Source organism: Amblyomma mixtum, chromosome 2 (genome assembly GCF_055824585.1).
Source record: "Amblyomma mixtum isolate Tamu chromosome 2, ASM5582458v1, whole genome shotgun sequence".
Classification (NCBI taxonomy): Eukaryota; Metazoa; Arthropoda; class Arachnida; order Ixodida; family Ixodidae; genus Amblyomma; species Amblyomma mixtum.
Window position 1 is genome coordinate 144,488,017 of NC_143013.1, and position 24,191 is coordinate 144,512,207.

The following is a 24,191-nucleotide window of genomic DNA, read 5'->3' on the forward strand; positions in this document are numbered from 1 at the left end:
TGGTCGGCGTGTGCTCGGTAGCGTACGCGATCACGGAGTTGGGTCCGGCGGCTTTGAACTGTGTCAGCCGCGCGGGGAGAACGTGTTTAGCTCACCTTTTAAATCCGCATAGCCTTGAGGGGCTGGTCAGTATAGTCTAATCTACATGTAGTGCGCACTGTGTTGCAGTATTGCAGTGACGCTCATAAAAATTAGCACTGCTTCAAATTGACGTGGAAAAGGCGTTGAATCGGGTGTCCCATTCATTTCTTTTTCTCCTAAATTCTTTCTGCTGGTACACGCATTTGTTACAATGATGTTCCGCGCGCTTCATTGTTAATGGCTGTCTCTCACGACCTGTCCGCGTTTAGTCCTCCGTGAAGTATGGTTGCCCACTGTCCCAGCTCCTATTCGCATATACTGGGAGCAACTTTGTCTAAGTGTTGTAAACAGTCCTGCTCACAGCGGTTTTCGTATTATGTGTCATGAAATGAAGGTATTAGCTTATGCGGATGACCTTGCGTTTTTATGCTCTAAGCCAAGCATCGGTGAGGTTATTCGTTTAACAGAAGACTTCGGTTCAGTGTCAGGAGCTCTGATTAATCGTTCTGCTGGATATGCTGGTATTCAGTGGACACGTACGCCACTAAAGTACCTTGGCGTTCCTTTCTGTGCCTATAAGCACAGTGAACATTACTGGCAAAACCGCGGGCCAACTTTAGCGCTGTGCTCTGACTTTTGTGCCCCATGGTCTCTCGATTTTGGCAGCAGGACCGCTTGCAATCTGTTTCTCGCCACTGGAGTTTATTATATACAGCATATTATTAATTGCACAAGACTTTATTACCAGCGCTTCAACAGAGTTTTCGCAAGTTTTATATTGGATTCGTCTTTTGAATCAGTGAGGCGTGATGACCATTTCTGGCCTGTAAACGCTGGCGGCCACGGTTTAGTCCACCCGTATGTCCGACAGATGGCTTCACGATTCATGTTTCTCTGGGACACAACACACCCAATAGTTTGTACTTTCTTGCAACTAAATTTAGTTCATGCTTTACCGAGCATCATTGTGTCTTCTAATTTTCTGATCGTCCGTGTTTGTGGGGATTCATGCATGAGGAGCATTTGTACGTTTGTTTCCTACTTGTTCGTTTTTTCCTTGAGTTCTTTATTTCAGTGTCGCGGAAACGGGTGTACAAGGATTAACCTGTATGTTCTTTCCTTCGCGAATGTATCGCTGTGTGTATTTTGGTTTACCGGGACATCACGTGCTCAGAGGAGCACATAAAATGCCCCTCACGCCATGCACAAAAACATTTTTCTTTAAGCTACGCACTAAGACATTACCGGTTAAAGCATGGCTAAAGAAAAAGGGTATTTTCATGTCTACAGTTCACTGTCGCCTTTGTGATACTCGAGAAACGATTGAGCACTGTTTCATGAATTATAAAAATGCATTACTCTTCTGGGACATCATGCAACAAACATTTAAAAAACACTTAATTTGACGCCACATTCTGTACAATTTCTCATTGCAGTACCGTTTGTTCATGAACCCTTAGATACGTTATATTTAATTCAAATACATAGCTTCTGGGAAACCCGGATGATTGACAGATATTGTGACGATTTCTGCAGAATGACTCAACCGAAGAGATGTATGCCCAGACCGAGTTTGAACCGGAGTTAAACTCACTATTAGTGCTGTGTTATTCATTGCCTTCTTTTGAGCTCTTTGTTGCTTAGATGTCTCGTTTTATGACGTATTAGCTATGCCCTACGAATTGACTCTCTTCTCGTGCTTCGTTGCTTATATGTGTTGATTTGCTACTTTTCTCTTAATTTTTTCATGTACCTCATGTACATAAAACATCGCATCATTGTAATAAATGCCATGTAAAAAAAGCCTAATGCTCCCGTGCAGTGGCCAACGTAGCTGACTTTTTCGAGGGTTCGAATCCCACTCGCGGTAATGCTTATTTTTATTTATATATGATTTAATTAGGTTACACCAAAGTGGCGGCGCGGTTCAACTTACGAACGGATGCTTAAAAGCTGCGCTTCAAAAAAGTCCTATTGAAAACATCGAGGTTACGCCTGGTATAATGCGCGCGTATGCAACCCTCTTCGTTTGGCTGTATGAATAACATATATTCACAGACAATATCTCTGTTCTGAAAACAGCGGGTGAACCTGCCATATGCTGCCTCCTTTTCTTGTTTACCAAACGAATTCTTTCAAATGTCGTTGCGATTTGAGTGCCTTTGCCGCCTTCTTCCAAACTTGTGCGGAAGGCGACTACTTGTACAGAGCCGCACTTGCCCTCTTAAGCTACTGCGAGAACGGGCCCTGGCTCAGGAGAGTGGTAAAATAGAGGGCCCGGATTTGAAGCCGTGAGCCTGGGATTGGCTCGGGCTTGGAGCGATGGCGTAGAGGTGGAGCATCCGCCTCGCGTGCAAGAGGACCGGGGTTCGAATCCCGGTTTCGCGCTGTTCCCCACCGGGTTTAAATAAAAAAAAAAACCGCGCGTCGAAGGAATTGAATAACAAGGCATGAGGTGCGGCCCGTTCTCGGTGACACGAACCGACAACACACTCCTTTAACAGAGGCGGATTTGACGACCACCTTTTGTGAACAAACCATTTAACCCTCGGTCCTCAGTCCCCTAGCGGCTGCGGAGCGACTCAACGAGGCGGCGGTCAGACCTGTAGCGCAGCGGAGGCTGCTGCGGTAGTCTCTGGCTCCGGACAGGCCAACATTTAACGCTCGAACCTTATCCAGTGAGGCTAGGAGTGTTGCTCGAGGAACTAGTGGACATTAAATACGATCAGCGCCTGTCAGCGCCTGTGTACGTCCTTCCTTGTTTATTGTGTCCCGTCCTTGGCGCTGCTCCACCACGATGCTCCACCACGATTAAATACGATGTCATAGGAGCACAGATGAGGCGGGAGCAGTACTAAAGGACGGGCCCATACTGCGCTATCGTGGATTAGCGAACAGACAAGAACTAGGTGTGGGATTCCTCATCAATTAGGATATAGCTGGCAACATAGGGGAGTTCTATAGATTTAACGGGACGGTGGCAGCTATTCTAATTAGACTTAATAAGAAGCACAAGCTGCAGGTGGTACAGGCCTACGCGCCTACATCCAGCCCCGACGACCACATCGTTGAAAGCTTCTACGAAGACATTGAATCGGCAAGGTAAAATTGAACAAGGTAAAATCGCAGTACACTGCACTAATGGGCGACCCCAGTGCGAAGGTAGGCAAGAAGCAGGCCACGGACCAGGCGGTAATCGACAATAGTGTAGGCTCCAAATAGCAGGGGAGAGTTACTAGTAGAGTTCGCAGAGAGAAATAATTTGCGGATCATGAAAGCCTTCTTCCGGAAACGAGAGAACAGGAAGTGGTCATGGAAGAGCCCCAATAGTGAGACTAAAAATGAAATAGACTTGATACTATGCGCACACCCTGGTATCCTGCAGGATGTGGGGGTCCTCAGAAAGGTGCGTATAGCGACCAGAGAACGATGAGGTCTCTAGTTAGTTTACACCTGAGAAGGGAACGGAAGATATTAGTGAAGCGGAAGCCCATTAACGAGTTAGTGGTACGAGGGAAAGTAGAGGAATACAGGGTATCAGGATAGCGATTTCACCATGAGCGAGGACTTCTGCCCAGATACTCGACAAGCTCGAAAGAAACTTCTTGAGTTCGCGAAATCACTCAAAACTAAGTACAAGCTACGTCACAATAAATTGCTTGCCAAAGACAAATGCTACTTTTATGACGCGCTTACCAACAACATACGCGAGGTGCCACCCGCTAGCCGAACAGTTGATAACGAGGCCCCACCTACCATGGCAACACGTTCTGGCCGCACTTACTCGTCCAAAAGTTAGGAATGGGTGAGGGGAAGCGGATCAGTGTCGAAAGTTTCCGTGCTGTGCACGAACATTCGCAGCCTTTACAATAAAAAAGACTATCTTAATGCGCTAATTAACGACTATGAAGCAGACATAATTGTCCTAACCGAAACTTGGCTCTGAGAAAATATCATCAAATGAACTGTTCGACTGCAATAAGCACTTCGTTACTTTTCGTTATGATCGAACTGAAAGAATGGGTGGTGGAGTCCTAATTGCTATTAATGAAAGTTTTCAGTGTTTTCCTATATCTATTGATTGTGACTTAGAAACAGTTTGGTGCTGTATAACTTGCTTTCAAAAAATTTGCCATTGGTGCCTGTTACCGCCCTCCCAGTTGCAGCAAGGCGTTTTGTGAAGGTATCCATGACTATCTCAACCAAATCACTGTACAGTTTCCTGGTGCACCTATTTCTTTGCTTGGGGATTTTAATTTCCCAAGCATTGACTGGTCCAATCTTTGCGCTAGTTCTACTACCGCTGAAGCTTCTAACTTTGTCACTGTTTATTCTGCCTTCAGTTTATCTCAGCTTGTCAATCTACCAACACGTGTAACACCATCGTCATCTTCTTTGATTGACCTAATGCTTACATCAGCTCCTGACATCAGTTCTGCAGTGTTACACGTACCAGGCTTCAGCGACCATGACATATTACACTTCTCGTTTTCAGTGCCATCTACGCGAGCAAAGCGACAAAAAAAAAAACGTATCCGAGATTGCAACAAAGCCAACTTTGACGCTATTAATATGGAGCTCTGCTCATTTCTCGATGACATTTTACTAATCCACTCGAGGCTTTCGGTTTCCGAACTCTGGTCATCTTTTAAAAGTAAACTTCTCCATCTCAGTGACAAGTATATTCCGCTAAGAACGATCCATCACTCATCCAGTGCCCCCTTTTATAACACCTATCTAAAACGCTTATCCAATAAGAAAAAAAGGCTCTTTCGCCAAGCAAAAATGAGATGTAGCCCTAACCGATGGTCCATATACAATCAGGCAGCACAAAACTACATAAATGCTCTGAAAACAGCTAAATTCAATTTCTTTAACACCACACTTCCTTCCTTAATAAGTACGAATCCGAAACAATTTTGGAACATTGTAAAGAGCTCGAACGATCGAACAATCACCATGGTTGACGAGTCTGGCAAATAGATCCCTGAAAATTTATGTGCTGCCTTATTGAATAACACCTTTTCTCTCTCGTTCACTAGCCCCTCAGCCACTCAATGCCCGCTTTTCCCTCATGCTCATTTTTCTCCAATGGACCCCATTGTTTTTGATCCCGCCGGATTCAGAACCATCATTAGTAAACTGAAACGATCATCGTCTTGTGGTATCGATGGAATCACATCAAAACTCCTTCAGAACACTACTGAATACTGCTCTATTTTATTAAGCTTTATTTTTACCAAATTACTTAACGAGAGCTGTCTACCCAAAGACTGGAAAACAGGGAAAGTTCCTATTTACAAATCTGGCCATTCACAGAAACCGTCTAACTATCGCCCCATTTCCTTGACATCAGTACCCTGCAAAGTACTTGAGCACATAATCTTCACCAACCTCGTCAACTTTCTCGAATCAAACCAGTTTTTTCATCCCTCCCAGCATGGATTCCGCAAATTATACTCATGCGAAACACAGTTACTTATGTTCATCAATGATCTACATTCGTTTTTAGACTCGGGGTTCATTACTGATTGTGCTTTTCTAGATTTTTCCAAGGCCTTTGATAAGATTAATCATCAACTTCTTATACTAAAACTCAGTCACCTTAACATCGATCCTGTAGTACTTGACTGGATAATTGCATTTCTTTCAAACCGCACCCAGTATGTCACAGCTAACGAGACTGACTCCCTTGAGGTACCCGTCCAATCAGGAGTACCACAGGGATCTGTCTTGGCTCCATTGCTTTTTCTTATTTATATTAATGACTTACCCAACTGCGTATCTAGCTCTATTTGTCTTTTCGCTGATGACTGTGTAATTTACCGTAAAATAACTAACGCTTCTGATGTGACTTTACTCCAGACTGACTTAAATAATATCGCTTCTTGGCGCTCCCTTTGGCAGATGAAACTAAATGCTGAAAAATGCAAAACAATGCGAATTTCCCGCAGTCAATCATTCTGTCCAAGCTACTGTATTAATGATTCTCCACTCGACTCCGTTTCAACTTATAAGTACCTTGGAGTACACATTGCGAATAACCTTTCCTGGAAGTTTCATATTAACTACACAACAGCCAAAGCCAATCGCATGCTTGGGTATTTGAAACGTAACTTTTCACTAGCTCCGTCTTCACTTAAAAAACAGCTATATACTACCTATGTACGACCCAATCTCGAGTACGCTTCATCCATATGGGACCCTGGCCATGTATCACTGAATAAAACATTGGAGAGCGTACAAAATCGCTCTGCTCGTTTTATTCTCAATAATTACCACCGCACAGCAAGAGTCACTAACATGAAACTAAGTCTAAATTTGCCCCCTCTCACTGTCCGTCGTAAGATTTCTCGTATTTGCCTCTTCCATAAAATTTATCATCATAACCATCAACTCAGGACGCGCCTGATCACAGATGCTGCGCATGTTTCTGCCCGTGTAGATCACTGCTACAAAGTCGCCATACCTCGCCACAACACCATGACATATGCACAACACCATGACATATGCACATTCATTTCTACCAAAAACATCCCGTGACTGGAACCATCTACCTGCTGACCTGGTCGCTATCACCGACAACCACCGATTTCGTACTTGCCTTACTAACATATTTTGAAGCCCTTTTTTATTTTATTTTTAAAACTTGCACTGGCGCTTATCATGATCTGTATGACTGTTCCTGTCATGTCTGGCATCCAAGAACTGGGCGGCGTAGACGTAGCATCGAAGGAACGTTTATTCCTGCTACTTGGCAGGAAGCCAACAGGTTACATACTAAGCGCGGTGGGCCCGTGCGAGCGGTCTTTTAAAGCCAGCACGGGCTACCCGATAAGAGATAGCCGGGCAGTGAGCATGCGCAGGCAGTGCGCGATAACACGCGTGCTTGGTTTCGCGCGCACACAACAGTTCCTTCATTTTATTTTTTTTTTTTTACGTTGATGCTGTACTCTGCTGCATTCTGTTCAACCAAACTATTGCACATTTGTAACCCACCCGTGTGCTTTGAATACGTGCCGTTTTCGTTCTTTTTTCGTCGTTGTTGTTGTTGCCTTTATATATTTTTTTCTGTTTCCTTTTATTAGCCAAATTGCATAGTGTCCCTTGTATTTCTACCCCTCCCCTCTACAATGCTTTTGTAAGCCCTGAGGGTAAAATAAATAAATAAATAAATAAATAAGTGCAGAACAGATATTCGGGTCTAACTGAGGAAGACCATCCTAGTGTTAAAAAAATGAACGACAATCCCACAGCTATCATTACGGAGTCTGGAGTAGAAGTTGGCGGTAGGATGCTTCGACAGGATGGCAGCAAGCATCTCAGAAGATAAAAAATCTCATTAAGAAACGCCAAAGCATGAAAACGCCTAACCCTAAGGACAGAATAAAACTGGCCGAGCTATTGAAGTTGAAAAGTTAATAAAGAGCTCCACACAAATCTATTCAGTAGGCAATGCAATCAAAACGTTAATGAAAGAGGCAGTAGATCACAGCAAAGGGACATCCCGCTAATAAAGAAAGACGAAGTAAAGGAATCTTAAGGAGCAATGCAAAGGGGGAAATCAGCAGGTGAGGATCCGATAGCAGCAGATTTGTTGAAGGACTGAGGTGAGATTGTGCTACAAAAACTAGCCACTCTGTGTACGCAATGCCTTATGACCTGACGCGTGCTAGAAGCTTGGAAGAACGCTAACATTATCTTAATTCATAACAAAGGCGACGCCAAAGACTTGTAAAATTACAGGCCGATTAGATGACTGTCCGTTGCCTAAAAGGTATTTACTAAGGTAATCGCTACTACATGGAGGGCAACCTTAGACTTCAATCAACCAAATGATCAGGCAGGCTTTCGTAAAGGATATTCCACAATAGTTCATATTCGCACTATCAATCAGGTGACGGAGAAAAGCGCAGATTACAACCAACCTCTATATATTACGAGAAAGCATTTTATTCAGTGAAAACATCAGCAGTCGTGCAGGAATTGCGGAATCAGAGTGTAGAAGAGTGTCATATGAAAGTACTGGAAGATATGAGTAATGACTGCACAGCTACTATAGTCCTCAATAAAGTAAGCAATAAAATCCAATAAGGAAGGGTGTCAGGCAGGAAGACACGATCTCGAAGCAATAAAATCCAATAAGGAAGGGTGTCAGGCAGGAAGACACGATCTCGCTAATGCCGTACACCGCCTGTTTAGAGGAAATATTAGGAGGCCTGAATTGGGAACGGCAGGAGATAAGAGGTAATGGAGGATACCTTAGTAAGCTGCGATTCGCGGATGACATTGCCTTGATAATCCATGGTAGAGAGAGGGTGTGGTAGACGGTCCTTGGCGATCACAAAATGAACAAGGGAGGGGAAAACCTCAGGTTGCTTGAGCCAACGTTTCGACAAGGGGACTTGTCTTCGCCTGGGAAGACGAAGACAAGTCCCCTTGTCGAAACGTTGGCTCTAGCAACCTGAGGTTTTCCCCTCCCTTGTTCATTTTGTGATTGCCTTGATAAATAACTCATGAGTTGTACTGCAAGGCATGATCAACGAGTTAGACAGGCAGAGCAGAACGTTTGGTCGAAAAATGGACATGCTGAAAACCAAAGTAATGTTCAACGGTCTCGCTAGGGAACAGCTTTCCTCAATTGGTAACGAGGGGCTGGAAGCAGTAAGGGAATATTTTACTAAGGACAGGTAGTGGCCGCTGATCCGGATCATGAGAGGGAAGTATCTAGATGAACAAAAATAAAGCGGAGCGCATATGGCATGTTCTCTCAGATCATGAATGGCAGTTTACCAATATCGCTCATGAGAAAAGTATACAACAGCTGTATCCTACTGGTACTCACCTACGGGGCAGAAATGCGGAGGCTAATGAAAAGGGTTCAGCTTAACTTAAGGACAACGCAGCGAGCTATTGAAAGAAAATTTATAGGTGTAACATTAAGAGATTGGAAGCGGGCAGAGTTAGTCAGGGAACAAACGCTTTTAACTACATCCTAGTTGAAATTAAGAGGAAGAAATGGGCTCTGGCAGGACATGTAATGCAAAGGCAGCATATCCTCTCCTCCTTAAGGACAACGGATTGGATTCCAAGAGAAGAGAAGCGTGGCAGGGGGCGGCAGAAAATTAGGCGGGCGGATGAGATTAACAAGTTGGCGGGAACACAGCGCGCAGCTGGTCAAGGACAGGGTTGATTGTAGAGACATGAGAGAGGCCTTTGCCCTGCAGTAGGTTTAGTCAGGCTGATGATGGTAATGATGGAGCCTCGGGCCTCAGAATGCTGCTGATGCCATGAGGCAAATCCTCCATCCTAGGTTCCATGACCTCTCCTTTACTTTTAGCAGTTTTGCCACGCTCGTCACTTTACTATACTAGCAACATTTACCGAAATTATTGAGTAATAAACACATTTTACGAGTCTCCTTCCTGCTCTTTGAGTAAGGTAGTAATCGTGTGATCCTACGAACCTTTTTGGCTTTATAAAAGATTATTATATTGATACATGCATTCGAAGAAGAGACAGAAGTAGCGCATGCGCTAGAAGAGGAAGAAGTTAGTTGGCTCTCTCGCGCGCGCTCGAACCACTAGGGGACCGCCGCAGGTTTTTCGTCTCTGCGCGGGTGTTCTTTTTGGCGTTGCACGCTACAGTTTGGTGGAGGTGCTGGGTACGCTTCCCGACCTGCAAACTCCGTACAGCGTCACTACGGACCTCACACCGGTTCACCAGCGACCCAGCCGCCGTCTCCGCGGAGAGTCGCCTGAATTTGGGCCCCTTCCCCCGCCAACAAGGACGACGCAGCCTCGACCGCCGAGTCCAACTGACATGGCCACTGACACCAGGACCCAGCCGCCGATCCAGCCTCTACCGTCGAGTCCAACTGCCATGGCCGCTGACACCAGGCCCCTGGCGCCGATCCTTTGCCACCCACCGCGAACACCGCCATCTTTTCACGGTGACGTGTTCGAAGACGCTGAGGACTGGCTGGAGACGTTCGAGCGGGTCGCACGCTACAACGGCTGGTGCGACGAGCGGAAGCTGAATAACGTCTACTTTGCCCTGGAAGAGTCTGCTCGGACGTGGTTTGAAAACCACGAGGCTACACTTCCCACCTGGGAGACGTTTTGCCGGAGTCTCCTGGCTACGTTTCCCAACGCTGACCGCCGGGAGAAGGCCGAAGCTGCGCTGCACTCCCGAAATCAGCGCACGAACGAAAGCGTGCGCATGTACACCGAAGACATGACCCGTCTTTTCAAGCGCGCCGACCCCAACATGACAGAGGAGAAGAAGCTGCGCCATCTCATGCGTGGGGTTAAGCAGGAGCTGTTCGCGGGCCTCGTGCGCAGCCCACCCCGCACGGTGGCGGAATTTCTAACCGAGGCGACCACGATGGAGACGACGCTGCAACAACGGGCCCGCCAGTACAACCGGGACATCAACTGCATGGTGCCCGAAGGCTTTTCGTCGTGTCTCGGCGGCAGTGCAGACACCTTGCGTGAACTAATTCGCTCCGTTGTCCGGGAGGAACTGCAACGGATCCATCTGCCTCAGGTTGCACCTGCGCCGCTGGCAGCGCTGTCCGAAGTTGTCAGGGACGAGGTGCGACAGGCTGCGCAGGCACCTCCTGTCCCCGAAGCGCCATCCCGGTTCGATGACCGACCCACGTACGCATCTGTTGTACGTCGCACGACAGGCTACGGTCCCATTACCCCAACGCCTGGCGTGAGCAACATCGGCACATGTCACGCAAGCGTGCCTGGCTACGGTGTGACCCCCGTCGACCTCCGTGAGTAACATCGCCACGTATTCTGCAACCGCATCTGCTACAGCTGGGCCACGCCCTCGCAAGTCGGATTTGTGGCGTACATTGGACCGCAGGCCTCTCTGCTACCACTGTGGGGAGCCTGGTCACCTCTACCGCGCCTGTCCGTACCGCCAAGTGGGCCTTCGCGGTTTCCATCCCGACGCACCCTGCCCTCAGAACGGCGAACGACCGCATGAGATTGCACAGCATCTCTGGGCACGCCAGAACCCTGCCTACTCTGGAAGGCGCGAGTCCCGTTCCCCTTCGCCTCTCCGTTATCGCGCTTCCAGCCCTGGCCGCCAGAGTAGCTCTGCTGGCCGTCGCTCGCCGAGTCCGCGTCGGGAAAACTAACACCAGCGACCTCTGGAGGCAAGGCCGCTGACGTCGGCACGTGTCAAGATCCTCCATCGCGGAACCGACGATACCCGACGATACCCGATACTCGAGCCGACGATACCCGGACAGAGAGAGGCAGCGACAGTATCAGATACGCTTCATCCGATTTGCGTGTGACAATTGATGGCACTGACATTACCGCGCTGCTCGATACCGGTGCTGATTACTCTGTTATGAGCCGTGCTTTCGCTGGAGAACTTAAGAAGGTTCTGACACCGTGGACGGGGACCCCCATTCGCACCGCTGGTGGCCACCTAATTTCCCCTGTGGGCAAGTGCACGGCTGGAGTTGGGATTAGTGGTTTTACGTACGTTGGTGAATTTGTCGTACTCCCCGAGTGTTCCAGAGACTTGATTCTGGGGATCGACTTCCTGCAGTCGAACGGCGCTGTGATTGACTTTCAGGAGGCACGTGTCACGTTCTCGACCAAACAGGCCGTGGCGCGCTTTGACTCCCGCGATCCCTGCAGCAACGCTCTGCGCATTGTCGAGAACGACGTCACGGTGCCGCCGCGGTGCAGTGTTCTGGTGCTCGTGCGGAACGACCTCTTTCATGACTACGAGGGCCTAGCGGACAGCCATAGTCCACTGCTGCTTAAGCGGGGACTTGCCGTTGCAAGAGGTCTCGTCCAACTACGTGACGGCCGCACCCACGTCCTCCTGACTAACTTTGCCAACGAATATCAGCACCTGGCCAAAGGCATGGCTATTGCCTTCCTCCACGACGTTGCTGAGGTTCCAGGTTTGTGCACCGTGGGAGGACCCTCTCCGGAGTATGCTGGCCCACATCACGTTCTTCAGTCAGTCAGAATAAATCCTGCCTTGCCGTCGGTTCAGAGGGATCTTCTGTCGGCCCTCTTGGCAGAATTTGCGGACTGTTTCGCTACGTGCTCGAAGGTCGGCCGAACTCCACTCGCCAAGCATCGTATCATCACTGACGAGACTACGCGACCCGTCTGCCAGCGCCCATATCGTGTTTCCCCGGTGGAGAGAGAAGCCATTCAGAATCAGGTTGCCGAGATGCTTGCAGACGATGTCATTCAGCCGTCCACCAGTCCGTGGGCATCGCCTGTGGTTCTTGTCAAAAAGAAGGACAATACTCTGCGTTTCTGCGTGGACTACAGGAAACTTAACAGCGTGACCAAAAAGGACGTTTACCCGCTGCCCAGGATAGATGACGCGCTCGACCGATTGCGGAACGCCAGATACTTCTCGTCATTGGATCTTAAAAGCGGGTACTGGCAAATCGAAGTGGACGAGAGAGACCGGGAGAAGACGGCTTTCGTGACGCCTGACGGCCTCTATGAGTTTAAAGTGCTCCCATTTGGTCTGTGCTCAGCACCGGCTACTTTCCAACGCATGATGGACACTGTCCTCTCCGGCTTGAAATGGCAGTCCTGCCTGGTGTACCTGGACGATGTCGTTATATTTTCGCCCACCTTTGACCAACACTTGGAGCGGTTGCGCATTGTGCTACAAGCGCTCAAATCCGCGCAACTCACCATCAAAGCCGAGAAATGCCATTTTGGCTTTGAGGAACTTCGCTTTCTTGGTCACGTTGTCAGCGCACAAGGTGTTCGCCCGGACCCTGACAAGACTGCTGCCGTCTCAGGTTTTCCACGCCCAACTGACAAGAAGGCCGTTCGCCGGTTTTTAGGCCTGTGCTCCTATTATAGGCGCTTTATTCAAGATTTCTCGAAAATCGCGGAACCGCTGATCGCACTGACCCGTGACCCGTAATAGCTGTGTATCTCACCACAGGACTTTGTTTATAAATGTCCTAAATAAATCATGCGGCACTCAATGTGCATAGCATTTAGGGTAATTCTGCAACTTAGTCTCACAAAACGCTTTCTCTGGGATCCTTGCCGAGAAATCAATTCTTCTTCTACATAAGAACGTGAGGAAAGAAAATGCAAACAGCTCTGCGCCTGCCAGCGCCTTCTTGGAGCAGAAAACTCCGAGCTGTAGACATACTAAATAACTTCATGAATGGTTTTACAAAGGTCGCAGTGGAGCAAGATGGTTCATAGGTTTGAAAGCAATAGCAGCGCAAAAAACACACACGAAAAGGCCGAGAAATACGAAAGACAAGCGCTGGTTGGTTTGGACGCCGCACTCTGTGAAATATTCTTGAGCATTTCAAGGAGGTGCCGCAACAGCGCTAGTTACTAGTCAGGCACGGATCGTATACGTGTTGAAAATTCTGAATACGACGCAAATAATTTCTTTCTCGAGTCTTAGACGCAAAATGTTTTACACAATTCACGCTGCTCAAGTTCGGCAACAGAACCTTTCGGCGTAAAGGCATTTTATGAAAGCAAATGGATGGATTGGTGAAGGTGCAACAGTTTATATCCTGAAGTTTCCTTAGAAAAATTTCATGTTTTAAGCAGAACGCTGCACGTTACTCCAAGGGTTAAGTTCCGCATAACAGGAAGGCAAACGTCTGTTCCTTCGAACACATTTCCTAATTAGTAGAAGTCCTGCTGCTACTCAGACGAACGCCTACAGATATATCGCTATCTCGAATATACGTGTAAACACACGCGAAGATAAAGTGGAACCCGTGGTGGAATTGCCGCCTGGAATGCGTAAGGATACACAGTGCATGCGCAGCACATGATCTTGTTGAGATCGTATTGTTCATCTCTGATCACCCTTATAATGTAGAGCGAATGATTTTGACAGGAGAAAAACTCCAGATGCGATTCAGAATAAGGCCCTTCGTTTAGTCGCGTCCCGCACGTTTTCGTTTTTTCATTGCGCTGTGCAAAAACATTTCTTGCTTTGTCTATAACTTGAAATTTTAAATTTTTCAGTGCCTCTTTTTTGATTGCAGTGCTTTGAGAATTTTTGTTTCTTTCTATTTATTGGTGACATTGAAGATGATTTTGTTGTTGTCGATCACTTCACTTGGTATAATGCGACGGGGTGGCACCGTTAGCTGTAAACTAAAAAATGTAGGCTCCAGGCATGAACTGTTCCTCCTGCCTAGTAACTACATGAAAGAGTGAGTGATGAAATGACAAATCGGTGGAAACCAAACTGCACAGGAGAAAAGTTATCAGAGATGAAACAGGTTGAACTATGCCGGATTAATACTTCGTTGATTTTTGCGTGACAGCGTTTAAGTTGGAGAAGAGTGAAAGATACTCTGGCGCTGATAATGTGCCGATAGACGTGGAAGGCTAGTTCAGGTCTTTTCGCTTCATCTTACCTCCGTGCATGTTGGCCTATCCTAAATTCACCCCCACTGGCCTGCTCTGATTCAATGGTTCTCTAGGTGATTTTTGTGGGTCTATCCCCTCGCAACCTCAATTCTTTAAACCCCCTTAGGAAGAGGGTGCCCTTACAAGAGCCTCACCCTTGTGCCTTAACATGTCAACTCCAACCTTTGTTAACAAAGGGACTGCTGTCGGAGAGTCACCAGTTGTGTGCCCTCTTAGAAGCAGGTTCAGCTTAACTGGAAAAGCCTAATTGGCGAAAGCCGCGCCTTCAGTTTACTAACGTAGCTAGGACGTGTCTTTATAGATTTCCAAAATTGCCTTTCACGATGAGACCAGGCTGTGCAAGTGCCGAATCTGCTGCACGAACTGGCCTCGAATCAAATTGTTGCGCCATCCAACCAGCCGCACAATTCGCTCTACAATTCGCTCTACCGGCTCTACAATTCGCTCTACGTGCACCTGCTGTGCATGATGCGAGAAATTCTTGACGGGTTTTCAAGCGGGAAACGATTTTAGTTCGCATTGGTGGACAGCTCAGGAGAACATTGCCCTGATGGCACTTCGAAGACGCCACCGAAAGTAACTCAGCAACTGTCCGATACTTGCTGAAAATTTCCGTTCGAATGGCATCAAGCATTAAATCATCATCCATCCCAGAACCTTGATCAGGGTTCAGAAACAAAGCGACGCGACCAGAAAAAATTCGCCTGCCGGCTGCACAGGTCACTGGGATAGTAGTGCAATGCCTCCCACGATGTGTTCCAATTTTACGTCTACTTGGCAGTGAAAAAATGCTGTGGTCACTGTTTTAGATCGCTGCTGCGGTCGCCACCGGCCCCCTCCACATGCAAATTTGGAGCATACCTTTGGTTTCCCCCGACCGTATCTCTACAATTCGCTCATTACCGGACTTGGGTCTCTTCACTTCACTGTAGGGTATGACAACCGTTGTCGACCCTTGCCGCTCAGTTGGCCATGTTCATTCTGGTGGAGGACAATCTGTGGGTTTCACTTTTACATCACATTGTTCTTTATCTCTCTTTTAACCCGTTTATTCCGCCATTTCGAATTCTGGGGAGCAGTTGTGTTGCTGCGGGGCCCATGCTATCAACACAGAGAATTGAAGAGAAGAAAAATCAACTATATCGGAATATCTAGCATTATAAAAAATAAATAGCCCGAAAAAGGGCATGGACTAGACAATGAACAGGACACACCCAGTCCCGTTCACTGTCCTATCCATGCCCTTTTTTTGTGCAATTTCATTCGTAATGATCAATGACCAACTAGCTCAGGAACGTGCTATCTTGAATTATGAACCCGCTTGTATTATGAACCCGCGCACGAAGATGAGCGGGCGGCTGACGGCCAAATACGTCGACAAGACCTGAAAACAAAGGGAAACTACAAAGCCTCAATGAGCAGGAGAGTTGCCGGAAATAAACGGGCGATTCGACCTAAGAGCGGCTATGAACAACCACTACCGAATCAAAAAAGAGCTTAAGCGGAAACCAGCCATATAGACAAAGTACCAGAATAGCAAGAATATATACGACCTCTACTGGACTATCAACTGCGCTCTCCTGAATAAAACACATCCCTCTACAAGGCTAGCAGGGCTTGGGCAGTGAGCCAGCATCCATCACCAGACAATTACAGAGTGAACATAGACTGCCCCGGCGCCAGGCAACGTATTGCGTTTACGCAGTCGCATCAGTCACGTTCCGTCTATCTCCCGTCTGCCACTGGCGGGTGATTGATGCTGATTGTGCTGCTCATGCCCGGTTAGCCCTGCTGGGGGCGGTATTTGATTGAATAATACACAGCTGAGAGACCAGTCGTCGTATGTGTGCCCTCTCTTCTCGTGCTTGGTCTATTTGACTGATTTCCTTGTATGTACCAACTGACCCAGATTTAGACTCTCGAGAAAAAGGACTCACGCTGCTGAGTTTTTGTAGAGCGGAGTGAAATTAAATTGGGCAGTTAGGCCGATGCGTTGGACAGCAGAGTAATGTTGTCTACAGATGGATCCTATTTTAATTGCATGGCAAGCAGGGCGGATGAAGAAACACCTTGAACTCCTAGTGTTGCAAAATGGGAGAAATGAGGAGCTAAGGCAAGTTCGAGGAGCTATCAAGAATCTATAGTTGCTTTGTGATATGGGGTTTGTCCTACTTCTGCTACCATGGCAAAAAAAAAAAGAATCGACGCCCATACTCTTATTGCAGTGGTACTGTTGTGGTTTGGAGAAAGAAAGGTGCAATATGGGAAGCATATTTTTCTATGAATGATTGCATCGCGAGAAAGATCAAGTACAACTGTCAAGTCGAGGTGACTACAGATAGAAGCATAGGAGTTGCGCGTGTTTAATTCTGCTCCGTTTAAAAGAACACAAAAGACTGGAGTTTAGGCAGAAGGACATTAATTGCAGCTCCAAAACATTCTTTTGTGTAATGTATCTCATGGATGAGCTATTTAAAGCAAAGCTGATATCGTTCCTTCAGTATTAAAACTAACGTAGAAAAGTTAACGCTATAATTAATTGGCCGTATTATATATCATTAAATAAATCCTACAGTAGAAACTTGCCGGTGTTAATTTTAACTTGATGATGTGGAAAAGTATCCCGATCAGCAACAAAAGCGGCATCATCAGCTTGAACTACGACTTTAGAAAAAAACGAAACCGACGATGGAGATCATTGACACTCATTACTGAGGTTGAGCTCATGTTAACTCCGAGAATACAAGTATGTATAGCAAGACTTTATGGCAGTCATTGTGTTCTCTTGGTACTGAAAACTTTTGGCTTTAAAACACCTTTGTGGCCTGGAGGCAAAGGAAACGTAGCAGCTGTTAGCATCTAAATATATCTTTTACGCAACAAGTTTTCAATATTTTTGCGTTGATGATGTGGTTACCAAACTACTATTTTTGAAAATGTGGGCTTCAGAAGACCGGTTCATAGTAGCACATTTTCCGTGGAAAATTCCAACACTGTCAATGAGCAGACAAAATGCACACGGCAGAATAAGGTTTGCACTCTGCAAGCGGGCACGCACCATCTCCGGGGTTTGGTTCGCATTCACTCATGGTCCCGGCAGTACAGGGTAGCAGCAGCATCACAGAGAACACGACACGAATCATGGTAGAAAATCGTGGTAGGAACTCGGAGTGGTTCGGTACGCGTACTAACCCAGTAATGGCATCGAAAGATAGAAAAGGAAAGAAATGAATGGTCGCCTCTGTGCGGCGGTGGCTGATTCAACACAGTTCGTGGAAAGCTCCCCGTAGCAACCGAGAAACAAGAACGGTCGTTTCAGCCGTCCGTGAAACTTCTGTTTGATAGGAGTATTCGGAACGGCCGTCGAAAGGACGATATTTCAGCAAGCGATGAAGACGGAGGAAGTGTAGGTCAATATAAGCTTTTTTTTTGGAAAAGAAGCCTGCAAGGCGCATAAAAAAACACAAATTTTGCAGGCCAGGGAGAGTGGATAAGTGCAATCGATGTCTATGAGAACATCAAGAAACCTTGCATGCCATTAGCAAGTGGGTCGCGGAGCGGAAGAATGCAGCTACACGACCTCTCATTCGCACCAACTTGCAACTTGAGGGTGCACAGGGTCTGTTCTGAATGTAGTAGGACTGTTTTTTCTTGGGCGAATGGGCGGTCGAGAGGCGGTCTGCGCGAGCAGGATCGTTGGAGGGGGATATTGGGAATGCTCGGGAAAATCTGCAGTCGGCTCTCGGCCGTTGAAGAGAGCAGGTCGCTTGTACTGTGAACTCCTGTCGAAACGCCTCGTCATGCAGAACCATGGAGCGCTTACTGGATCACCGATACGCGATCAGATTGTGTGTAAAGCTTGGTAAAACGGGCAAAGATACTCACGACATGATTAAAGAGGCCTACTGTGATGCTGCCATGGGTAGGTCAGGTGTTTTTGAGTGGCACAAGCTGTTCCGAGAAAGTAGGGAAAGAGTGGAAGACGACCACCGCTCCGGACGCTCTTCGACCAGCAAGACCAACGAAAAGGTGTCGCGAGGAAAAAGTTACTGAACATTGATCGTAGAATGAGTATCAGAATAATTGCTAATGACTTTAGCATTCCTCAAGCCCAAGTTTTTGAGATGGTGACAGAAAACGTAGTCATGAGGAAAGTGTGCGCGAAGTTGGTGTCGCGAGTGTTGTCAGAGGAGCAAAAGGCCAGCCGGAAAGCGATCCGCCAGGATCTTCTTCATCACGTGAATGAGGACCCCGATTTTTTGGGTGACGTAGTGACCTGTGACGAGGCGGGGGTGCTTGAATACGAAACGGAGAGCAAGCAGCAGAGCTCAGAATGGCACACCCCTTCTTCCCCACGCCCCAAGAAAGCGCGAATGACCAAATCCAAGCAAAAGTCCATGCTAATTTGCTTTTTTGATCGACATGGAGTCATCCACAAAGAGTTCGTACCACCTGGACAAATAGTTCGTGCAGTTTTTTGCGTGGAAGTAATCAAAAGACTGCGCAAACTCATTGTTCGTGTGATCCCAGCCATCGCCAACAAATGGCGGCTGCGCCATGACAACGCGCCGAGCCACACAGCGTTCCGCGTAGTGGAGTATCGTGCCCAGAACAAGGTGGCAACGCTGCCACAGCCCCCCTACAGCCCCGACGTGACCCCGACAGACTTTTTTCTGTCCCCGAGAATGAAATCGACGCCCAAGGGGAAGCATCAGGGATCGGTAGAGGCGGTTCCACAGGCCATGACTAGGGAGCAAACAACATTCCGGTCCCGGCGTTCCTGGAGGCGTAAGAAAACTGGAAAACTCATTGACAGCTGTGTGTAGATGGAGAAGGGTGCTACTTTAAAAAATTCTAACCGTTTATGGTGTTCTCATTAATAAATCTTAGGACAAAAAAATGAGTCCTACTACCTTTAGAAAGGACCCTGTATGTACTGCTCATCGTTTGGCTAAAAAAAAATAGAAATTTGACCTTCGAACACCATATAAATATATGGTGTTCGGCGGACAGCTTGCGACGGCCCTGAAAAAAGTGACGACACCCTGGGACGGCCCCGATATACGCACGGCAGGCGGACATCTTGTCGCACCACTCGGCATGTGTGCGGCCCGGGTTACGGTTCGAGGCTGCACATTCGTTGCCACTTTTCTCGTTCTCCGCGAATGTTCTCGCGATGTCATCCTTGGCATCGACTTTCTTCGCGAGCACGGTGCTATCATAGACCTGCCGAACCGCTTGGTGACGTTTTCTACCGCAATGGCCACAGAAGAACCTGCGCACCAGGGTTCTCGGTCCGCCCTGCCAGTCGCCGACGATAACGTTACGGTGCCACCACGTGCCAGCATTCTCGCTAGAGTTACCTGCGACGAGCCACATAGGGGACTCCGGGTTGTCGAGCCTAATGTCTCCCTCGTACTCACTAAGGGGGTTGCGGTGGCACGGGGCCTTGGATCCCTTCATGACGGTTGTACAGAGGTCCTTGTCACCAACTTCTGCAATGAGCATCGACATCTGTTCCGTGGCACAGCCATCGCTTACGTCGACCATGTTCAGGAAGTGGCCGAATGCTTTGCTTGTGCGGAGGACACACCTGGAGCTGACGCCGAAGCGGTCACCAACGTAGACATAAATCCAGGCCTTCCACCGACTGAAAAGAGGCAACTCCAGGACCTCTTGCGGGAGTTTGGTGCGTGTTTCACGTCGTCGTCTAAAGTGCGCCAAACGTCGATAGTTAAACACCGCATTATCACGCATGAAGGAGCCCGACCCATCCATCAGCAGCCCTATCGTGTGTCCCCTCGTGAGCGAGATGCTATTCAAACACAGGTCGAAGAGATGCTCACAGACGGCGTCATCCAACCGTCAAGCAGTCCGTGGTCGTCTCCTGTCGTCCTCGTGAAAAAGAAAGACGGGACACTACGGTTCTGCGTAGACTACAGGAAGCTGAACAGTGTGACCAAGAAAGATGTGTACCCGCTCCCGCGTATCGACGATTCCCTCGACCGACTTCGTCAAGCCAAGTACTTCTCTTCGGTCGACCTCAGAAGCGGTTATTGGCAGATTGAAGTTGATGAGAGGGACCGTGAGAAAACCGCCTTCATCACACCGGACGGGCTGTATGAATTTCGTGTCCTCCCATTCGGGCTCTGCTGTGCTCCTGCCACGTTCCAAAGAATGATGGACACCGTTCTCACCGGTTTGAAGTGGCAGACCTGTCTTGTTTATCTTGATGATGTCATCATTTTTTCCGCAACGTTCACGGAACATCTGCACCGCCTCAGGACTGTCCTCGAAGCCGTTCGATCCGCCTACCTCTCCCTCAAACCAGAAAAATGCCACTTTGGGTTCACCGAATTGAAGTTCCTCGGGCACGTCATTAGTGCTGACGGAATCCGCGCTGACCCAGAGAAGCTTGCTGCCGTTGCTGCCTTTCCGGTTCCCGCCCACAAAAAAGCAGTCCGACGCTTCCTGGGCCTGTGCTCCTACTATCGCCGCTTCATTAGAAACTTCGCCCAGCTCGCCAGCCCCCTGACACTCCTCACCCGTGATGACACGTCATTTTCCTGGGGCAACGAACAGCAGACTGCCTTCGACGAGTTACGACGCCGACTCCAATCGCCGCCCATCCTGGCACATTTCGACGAAGATGCTGACACGGAGGTGCACACGGATGCGAGCAACGTCGGTCTTGGCGCTGTTCTAGTACAGCGGCAAAATGGCGTCGACAAAGTAATTGCCTACGCCAGCCGCGCACTGTCGCGCGCTGAGTTGAACTACTCTACTACGGAAAAAGAATGTTTGGCGGTAGTCTGGGCCGCCGCTAAGTTCCGCCCATACCTGTATGGTAGACCGTTTCGTATCGTCACCGACCACCACTCGCTGTGCTGGTTGAAAAATTTAAAGGACCCTTGCGGCCGCCTAGCACTTTGGGCATTACGCCTGCAGGAATTCGATTTCACCGTCACCTACAAGTCAGGCAGGAAGCACACCGACGCTGACAGCTTGTCACGCGCTCCCGTCGAACCTCCTCCAGAAGGCACCACCGACGATGATAGCTTCCTTGGAGCGGTCAGCACGTCTGAGCTCGTTTCCAGACAGCGTGCCGACGCCGAGCTGGGTCTGCTCATCGAACATCTCGAAGGCGGGCGACCTGAAATACCACGATACCTAGCTCGTGGACTATCATCGTTCTGCCTGCAGAGAGGGGTGCTTTATAAAAAGAACTCTACTTCAAGTCCGACAACTTACCTGCTCGTCATACCGTCCGATCTCCGGGATGAAGTCCTCCTTGCCTGCCATGATGAACCGACTTCCGGCCATCTTGGAGTTACACGGACCTTATCCCGAATCCGGAAGAAATATTACTGGCCCAACCTAACTTCAAGTGTCAAGCATTATGTCCGGACATGCCGGCAATGCCAGCGGCGGAAAAAACCCGCGCTCAAGCCTCTTGGACTGCTTCAGTGCATCGAGCCACCACAAATACCATTCGACAAAGTCGGCATGGACCTTCTGGGGCCATTTCCTCTCTCGTCGTCCGGCCACAAGTGGATCGTAGTCGCCACAGACTACTTGACCCGCTACGCTGAAACAAAGGCCCTTGCTCGAGGTACTGCCGCCGAAGTTGCCCACTTCTTTATGCACGACATCGTGCTTAGACACGGCGCCCCATCGGCCGTCATTACTGACCGAGGCAAGGCGTTTACAGCCCGACTTCTACGCGACGTCTTAACGCTTAGCCATACTGCGCATCGACCAACAACAGCGTATCATCCCCAAACCAATGGTCTAACGGAACGGCTCAACAAAACATTGGCGGACATGATCTCGATGTACGTCGACGTTGAACACAAAACCTGGGATGAGGTCTTGCCGTACGTCACCTTCGCATATAATACCGCGACGCAGGAAACCACCCAGTTCACCCCGTTCCGTCTCGTGTATGGCAGAGAGGTCCGCATGATGCTAGACGCCATGCTGCCGTATGGCGGCGCAGAGCTCCCCCCTGAAGCAGGCCACTTCGTGGAACAAGCAGAGCAGGCCCGTCAGCTGGCCCGTTTGCACATCAAGGACCAGCAATCCGCCGATGCCCGACACTATAACCTTCGGCACAGGGACGTGCACTACGAACCCGGCGACCACGTATGGGTGTGGACACCCGTGCGCCGCAAGGGATTGTGCGAAAAGTTTATAAATAGGTACTTTGGCCCGTACAGAGTCCTGCGCCGCCTGAACAGCGTCAACTACGAAGTTGTACCCCACGGAACTGTGATCGTCGGCCCTCAGCGTCAACGGCCTGAAATTGTGCATGTAGTGCGCTTAAAGCCGTACTTTTCGCGTGACTGAGCGCTGCGTTCACGCTGTGTTTCTTACCTTTTTCCCCTTACCCCACGTGTGACCTAGACTCTCGCCGCATTTCATTTAGCGCACGTTGTATAGTCCACCTCACCCCTATTCTTTTGTTTTTCTCTCCTCCTCCTCTCACTGTACATACCCCATTCCACATCGAGACGATGTTTGCTTTCGCGAGGGGAAATATTGCCACGCGCCTTACGCGCCGCGCGGCCTCCGCGCTGAATCGAAGAGGACGACGAAGCGGCGGTGGCCTCTCGCGGCGCGCTTGTTCTGTTTTGGTGTCGTGGAAGCTGGCTCTATAATTAAAAGAAGGCTCCCAGTCTTGGGTTCTTGCCGACGCCTACCTTCGCGGCTCTTCTGGTCGTGACAATATATACCGGGTGCTTCAGCGAACTCTTTCAGATATTCCTGAAAATATTGGGTTCAATATAGGAAAAGAATAGGTGTAGGATCACACTCGCTGCCCCGGCGTACACAATATGCGGCAAAACCCCTCTAATTATCGAGGTAATGAAAAAACCCACTAAATAACTTTTCAATTACCGTAGCTGTGTGGTTAGTACCAATTGGGAGTTTGATGTCGTGAACTAGACGATGCCGTATCACTTGTTGAAACGAAAAAAAAACTCAATTTCCAGAGCCGTGGAGCGCGAAGAAATCGACGTCTTTTCCCGCACGCGACCAAAGCTGAAAAAAGGGTTAAGTGTTGGGCTAGTTGGTGTTCAGACTTCACAGGCATATTTTAGCGCAAAAGACGGGACGACAGAAACACAAGACGAACACGGGCGCTACTGACAACTGCTTTATTGAAGCGAGAACGAGGCATATGGACATGGCATATGGCATATAGACAGTGTGGGCATGGAACAGCAGCAGCAATGTTCTTCTATTTCTTGGTGCAGATGCTATCTTGGAGCGGCCTTTGTCATGATACGAGCGACCGGCAGCACGTTCCCTGCCTGACATCGGCTGAGCCCCCCGTATCACCTCTTCGGCTGCCTGAACAGTTGAAGCCCGACTCGCAACGAATGAGCGAATGTTGCCCGACGCCACCAGAAGAAGCCATTGCCTTCAAGTGGTCTGCACCTTTGGCCGCGCAAGCCCCATCGTGACAGTCATCAAATGTATCGCACCCATTTAAGCACTGGCAATCACCGAGCGCCTTCAGTGGGCATGGAACAGCAGCAGCAATGCAGCAACGACCAATGTTATTCTATTTCTTGGTGCAGGCCAGTCCATGTCCTTCTTTACACTGTAAACGCACAAGTAATGTCAACCTGCTGCTTTTACCATGCCCAAGCGTATTTATGTGCATGGTCTGCG

At 48.6% G+C, this 24,191-nt stretch overlaps 2 protein-coding genes across 2 annotated transcripts in view; one reads left to right on the forward strand and one right to left on the reverse strand.

Annotated features, from left to right (window-relative positions):
- The window catches only part of LOC149361141 (uncharacterized), a 48,692-nt gene extending 31,003 nt beyond the window's left edge, over positions 1-17,689 (reverse strand). Inside the window, exon 1 of the mRNA XM_089568004.1 lies at positions 17,569-17,689. Within this exon, the coding sequence (XP_089424130.1) occupies positions 17,569-17,653 (85 nt within the window). The 5' untranslated portion in view covers positions 17,654-17,689. The remainder of the gene's footprint in view (positions 1-17,568) is intronic.
- Positions 17,690-18,398: 709 nt separating this feature from the next.
- Positions 18,399-24,191, forward strand: part of LOC149361143 (uncharacterized) — a 34,441-nt gene continuing 28,648 nt past the window's right edge. Inside the window, exon 1 of the mRNA XM_089568006.1 lies at positions 18,399-18,432. Coding sequence (XP_089424132.1) covers positions 18,399-18,432 — 34 coding nt within the window. The remainder of the gene's footprint in view (positions 18,433-24,191) is intronic.